Source organism: Sebastes umbrosus, chromosome 10, assembly GCF_015220745.1.
Source record: "Sebastes umbrosus isolate fSebUmb1 chromosome 10, fSebUmb1.pri, whole genome shotgun sequence".
Classification (NCBI taxonomy): Eukaryota; Metazoa; Chordata; class Actinopteri; order Perciformes; family Sebastidae; genus Sebastes; species Sebastes umbrosus.
The window spans coordinates 24,154,678-24,161,155 of record NC_051278.1 but is presented as its reverse complement, the minus strand read 5'-3'; the positions used below and the strand labels follow the sequence as shown (position 1 = coordinate 24,161,155).

Genomic DNA, 6,478 nt, shown 5'->3' with positions numbered 1-6,478 from the left:
AGATACATACTACTGTTTATTCACACAAAAGTATGTTGAAGATAGTACACCTATTGAGTATGTAGTACATAGTATGCGATTTTGGACGAAGCCATGATGTTTGGTTCCTATTTCTAACAAGGCTTGTGAGCCAATTATAACAACGTTGGTATCACGTGATATCTCTGTCATCAGCGATCAAGTTGCCAGTTAGTATGGAAAAAAAGTTTGACATTAAGTGCCTGGCAACCACTTGTTGTGAAGTGAATGCACGTGGGAACGGGGGAAGGAGAGTACGACATCTAGTGGCTGAATGATAACAATGTTATCAATAGCACCTTTTAAAAAAAAGAAAGTCGTCAGGATAAAATCAGGATAAAGGGAAAAACTGACTGTTGTATGCACAGTTGTATGAATGCCAATTTCTGCCACTATGACACTAAAGAGCTAGATAAATAGCTGTACTGGGCCATGTATTGTGCATTAATTAATTTTTTCATACCTAACAGCACACCTTAGTTACTTTTTCTGAATAGCTTGTAGTGTAGCTTGCTGCTTTTGAGGAAAAAAGTAGTTTTGCTATACTTCCAAAAAAGACTTGCTTTCAGCTTCACCAGCTACAGATTCAAAGTAGCTTCTCCAACACTGCCAATAATGCACATGAAATGTATAATAGGTGCAAATTCAGTGGACCCAACATTTCAAAAGAGAAGAGCAGCTATCCAAGTATGGCAGTCAATTTGCAAAATTGATGTAGTGTAAAATGTAGTCCTTCTCTCACCATTGCAATAATGAAAAAAAGGTTTTATCAACTTCACAATTCCTTCCATAACTCTACAATGCACTGATAATACAAAGGATCATGTTGCTCTTTAATTTCTAAATGTTTCCAGCTTCACAAAACTGGCGAAATAAAATTACTTTTTACTCCTCTGTGCACTGCACACTGTTGTTTATCTGAATTCAGTTACATTTAACATCATGACGTAATCTCTACATAGGCAATATAAATGTGCATTAACTTTTAAAGTGCACTTTCAGAATAAAATGTATAGACTCTGGGGCAAGGTCCAGTGGATGCAACATTTTAGAACAAATGATGAACACATCAAGCATATGGACTGAAAGTGTTCATTTATTAAAACATGGCAGTAGAAAACAATTGCAACCTTTTAGCCCTGATACATCCAATAGTAATAAAGATAATAAAGCTTTAACAAAATCACCCTCCCTTCAACACCTCTATAATGTCAATAATAACATTTCCTGCTCAACGCATTGTCAATGCTTTAAAGGGGACCTATTATGCTTAATTTAAGGTGCATACTTGTATTTTGGGTTTCTATTAGAACATGTTTACATACTTCAATGTTAAAAGAAGCTTTACTTTTCTCATACCAGCTGTGCCGCAACACCTCTTTTCACCCTCTGTCTGAAACGCTGTGCTTGAGCTCCTGCCTTCTCTCGCCCCTCCCGAAAAGCCCAGTCTGTTCTGATTGGTCAGCTGGCCTACTATTGTGATTGGTCAACCAAACCAAACTCTTTGGACTCCGCTCCAACTCCACTCTAACTAGCTTTGTTTGAGGGCATGCAAATGTGTTACTTGGTGACATCACTACATTATGTAAGAAAAGGCGGGACTTCAATCAAGGTGTTTCAGGCAGTTCAGGAGCAGTGTTTCTGTTAGGGAGAGGAACTCCCTTTGGCGTGGACTTTGGGCTTTGTAACTTTGCCGACCTTTCACATGAACAAAAAACTATAAAACACATTAAAGGAAAGGGGGAAAAGCACAAAAGCATAACATGTCACCTTTAAGATTTAAGTGTCTAATGTTGATAGTAGCCACATTAAAACAGTCATGAAGCCTATTGTATTATTGATGACACTTGTCACAAATCACAGTAAACCAAATATACCAATTTAAGTATAGATATGATAGACTTGCTATGAAAATGTCTGAATAACAAGATAAATTTCATGTTACCAAGTTGAGTGTGTACATGTGGATATGTACACTTTTTAAAAATCTTAATTATCACTATGTTGGTTTGACTTTGAAGTCTTTCACCTGTGGCACAGCAAAATCATTCCAGTGCTGCAGGTAGTCACAGTAGTACTAGTACTAGCAACTGAGTCTCTCATCAATAGTTGTAAAATTGAGGTTTTAACAGCATCGCCCTCACTTCCATATCTCTACAATGCACTGATAAAAACCACGTTACATGTGGCTCTTTAAGTTCTAAATGTTTGCAGTTCAACAAAGCTAATGAAATTATACTATTTTATGGGCTGTCATTCGATTAAAATAATTAATTGTGATTAATCGCATGATGGCCCATAGTAATCGCAGATTAAACACATTTTTTTATTTGTTCAAAATGTACCTTAAAGGGAGATTTGTCAAGTATTTAATATTCTTATCAACATGTGAGTGGGCAAATATGCTGCTTTATTCAAATGTATGTATATATTTATTATTGAAAATCAATTAACAACACAAAACAATGACAAATATTGTCCAGAAACTCTCACAGGTACTGCATTTAGCATAGATTTGCCCCAAACTGCATGTGATTATCATAAAGTGGGCATGTCTGTAAAGGGGAGACTCGTGGGTACCCATAGAACCCATTTTCATTCACATATCTTGAGGTCAGAGGTCAAGGGACCCCTATGAAAATGACCATGCCAGTTTTCATCGCCAAAATAGTTTGGAGCATTATTTAACCTACATGATTGGTACAGATGGATTCTTTAGGTTTTCTAGTTCCATAAGATGATATCTTCATTCTAGCTTTAAAACTGAGCCCACTACAATCTAAAAATTGCAAGTCAAAGCGTTAAAGCGTTAAAGAAGTTAGTGGCGTTAAAACATTTTTTCGTTGACGCATTATTATCGCGTTAACGTTGACAGCCCTAATTCTTTTGTACTCCTCTGTGCACTGCAATCTGTTTATCTTTATTTAGTTACATTTGACATAATGACTTCTCTAAACATGAAATTAAATGTGCATTCACTTTTAAAGGAATGAAAACAGCATATACATTAAACAAATTAGTTAAAACACATGGCTAGTATACATTGAGAGTGTATAAACTCCCCGAAAATAGAAATGAGGATTATATTATTGTGAATTTATACCTAATAATTAAGCGCAGTAAAACCCAATATACAATACAATATTCATTGCAATGTTTTGCCGCTAGGTGGATACAAATGCATGGCAAGGTTGAAACAACAACAACGAACTTACTGCTGAGACGTCTTTTCAATCATTTGGACAACAAAAGAAACTATGCAATACAAAGAGCAAACATGATGGAAGTTTATAAGAGACTTAATTAAAGGGCAACATTTTGACTTAGTGAGAACAAAATGATCGGCAGAAAATACTGAACTACAGTACGTGAAAAGAGTCAGACAGGGTTTGGTTATCTTAATATTCACCCTTTATATTCCATCCACATCACTCTCTGCATCAGACCTCTGGGTAAAGAAGGAGAGAGAGATATGAAAGCTTCCATTTTTGATGAATTTCAAATTTGTTTCATTTAATTACTGGTGTGGTTTGTAAAATAAAAATGATAAAAAGTGTACCCATGTGTGTTTAAGTGTATTTATATTGTGTAACATGAGTTGTGGTTTTAATGGTTAAGGGTTACCTCGCCTGAAGTTTTTATCACGTATCTTACTTCCTCTTCAGCCTGTGTTGAAGGAGAAAAACACATCCAATTTAAAGTAAGATTACAGAATTGTACTAGATGGCATTACATTAGATTACATCAACAATACTTTACAATACTATATTATAGCTTTGTGATCAAAGACATGTTTTGTTAAGTTCTGATTGTGGTTACTGTATCTTCTTAACAACAATAAATGTACATCATAGAACTGTAGTAAACATAAACACATTACAATGAAATCATCTCTACAGTGTAATTCAGTTTGCTCTGTGAAAATATATATTAATCCACATATTGTACCGTTGTTGTGTCTGATGATTCTGCTCTGGTCTGCACTAAAGGAGAGACAGAAAAAAAACACCTGTTACAGACTCTCAATGCTCGATGACAGTAATGCAAACTAGTCTTCAATTCAAACAAAATATTGTAGAATAAACAGAAATTTATAACAAAAATTGGTTTCATCAGTTTACCACATACTTACTGTGTCTTTTGATCATAAAACAGATGAACAAGGTCACCATGACAACGAGGACCAACACGCTCAGACGGATGCCGAAAATCTTTAGGTGTTCAGAAGGACTGCAGCAGGAAATTTGAATACAAATGAATTAACAATAAATAAATAAACAGAACAGTCTTATTTAAACAGTAGTCTAAAATATATTCATCATCCTGGTCGCATACTGCAGTTAAAAAGTTATTAGTCTTTCAGTAGAACTTATCTTCTAATGTCAGTGAAAACACATGTACAGATTCTTACAAGGACTGTTTTCTGGATAACAAAATGTCCACATTTCTCTAAATACTGTATGTTAATGCAAAGGCTGCTGACCTTGGGTGTACACCCTGAGCTGTGGGTGCAGGGGTGAGATTCACAGGTTCAAGAGTGGGTGACACAGGGGTTAAACCTGTTGCTGTAACTGTGTAAGTAATTCAAAATAGCACCATGATTACCACTGAAATACAACAATAATCAATGCTAATTTCACTTCTGTATTAAATCAACACACATTGTTGTACTTGACAAATTTTTATAAATGAAAATTATATATAGTACTTAGGTTTCTAAAAAACAGTGGTGACACTCACAGGCTCAGGAGTTGATGATAAGGTGGTTAAATGGGTTGTTGATGTAAGAGTGGCTATAATCCAAAACAGGACAATGAATACTAGAGTAAAATGACAATAATGAATCCTAATATCTCTTCTATATTAAATCAAAACATTTATAAATGACACTTGACAAATATTTATAATTCACAATTTTATATTTATAATTTATAATAACTTACTAGTGGCAGGTTGCTCAGTAACAGTTACATGTACTGGCATCTGTAAGTCTCCTTTAAGACACCAATACCAGCCGCTGCTCTCTGTCCTCAGTTCACTCATAGTCACAGTGAAAACATTGGGGACACTCCTACTGATGGTTACTCTTGTTCCATGTATTGATCCAGACGGCGTCGTCACACAGAAGACGCCCCTACACCACTTCATTTCTCCATAGTTAAGATAGTGACAGTTTATGGTTATAGTATGTCCTTTAAATCCTGTAATCTCCTGATGATCCACATAGAGACTGGGCGTACCTTAAGGGAAAACAAATTCAATAGAAAATTGCAGAAGCCTTTGGTACATGCTAGTGATGTTTCAGACATCTTATTACAACTGGTGGATAATTAATGTCCTCAACCTTTACATTTATTCACATTCATTTAGAGTGACAAAGTAATTAAAAAATGGCAGCAAACAATGAGAACCTCCTCAGTTTGCACAAAGGATTTGAAATGTGCTTAAAGATGCTTTAAGGTCTCTTACCTCTGGTGACTGACAGTTGAAAATACTCTCCGACATCTGGCCCGTCATCAATCTCCACAGCACACCAATAATCAGTGTCTTTATCCGTCAGATCTTTTATCGTCACAGTGAAGATTCTTTGCTCTTTGTCATCAGAGATTGAAAACTTTCCTGAATTTTGTTGGTTTGTTTTAACTACATAAGAGCAGGAGGACCAATGATTTCCTTTACACAAGTATTTCACATGGTTCTTGTACTGTGAGCCATAGACAAATGGGATGGAGATTGAATCTCCAGCCTTCACTGACATTTTACTGATTGATAGGCTGTGAATTCCTGCAACAAGAACAAATACAGCATTTTAATGCTTTTATTCTCTAACAATAATCTTCCTTCAGATGACCTGCATGTAATAGATGTTCATATTAGCTGTTGTTTTACACATTAGGTCATTATATTCTTCAACATATTTGAAATACAAACTGGAGGGTATATTACTCAATGACATTTAAAGAATTAGATGCATAAAAAACCCACATTTCTAAATTGTAACATGAACCTGGTGACTGACCTGTGAGTCCAGTGATGATGAGAAGAAAGCTGAGATGAACAGTCATGTTGGTGAGTGAGCAGAGTCAGATAAAACTACATGAACCAAGGCACTGACAGACTGATTTTCTATTTCCTCATTTTAGTAAATATACAACTGCAACACATCTCTCCTCCCCCTCCAACAGTTGCAGTTGATTGGATGATGTATATAAATAAATATATAACCTTTGCACAGTTTGTTGCTATACAGCAACCATTAAGTTGTTTATCTTCATTTAGTTACATTTGACATAAAGACTTCTCTGAACATGAAATTAAATGTGCATTCACTTTTAAGGGAATGACAACAACATATACTTATAAAAAAATTTGTTAAAACACATGGCTAGTATACATTGAGAGCGTATAAACACTCTGAAAATAGAAATGAGAATGCAAATTTATACCTAATAATTAAACG

General features: G+C 35.2%; 1 protein-coding gene across 1 annotated transcript; it reads right to left on the bottom strand.

Annotated features, from left to right (window-relative positions):
* Positions 1-3,415: 3,415 nt before the first annotated feature.
* LOC119495943 lies at positions 3,416-6,195 on the bottom strand. Its single transcript, XM_037782881.1, has 8 exons — positions 6,038-6,195; positions 5,488-5,802; positions 4,962-5,258; positions 4,502-4,589; positions 4,151-4,248; positions 3,967-4,001; positions 3,643-3,684; positions 3,416-3,466 (listed from the first exon to the last, which is right to left on the bottom strand). The coding sequence occupies exons 1-8, from the start codon at positions 6,081-6,083 to the stop codon at positions 3,431-3,433; spliced, it is 957 nt and encodes a 318-aa protein (XP_037638809.1). The 5' UTR covers positions 6,084-6,195; the 3' UTR covers positions 3,416-3,430.
* Positions 6,196-6,478: the final 283 nt, after the last annotated feature.

Bases quoted from the DNA above. Each gene is read 5' to 3' on its own strand.
- LOC119495943 (XM_037782881.1), bottom strand. From the start codon at position 6,083: ATGACTGTTCATCTCAGCTTTCTTCTCATCATCACTGGACTCACAG. The intron at 4,249-4,501 runs GTCAGCAGCCTT...TTCCTGCTGCAG, and splicing joins GCTCAGGGTGTACACCCAAG to TCCTTCTGAACACCTAAAGA. The intron at 4,002-4,150 runs GTAAGTATGTGG...TCTCTCCTTTAG, and splicing joins TTTTATGATCAAAAGACACA to TGCAGACCAGAGCAGAATCA.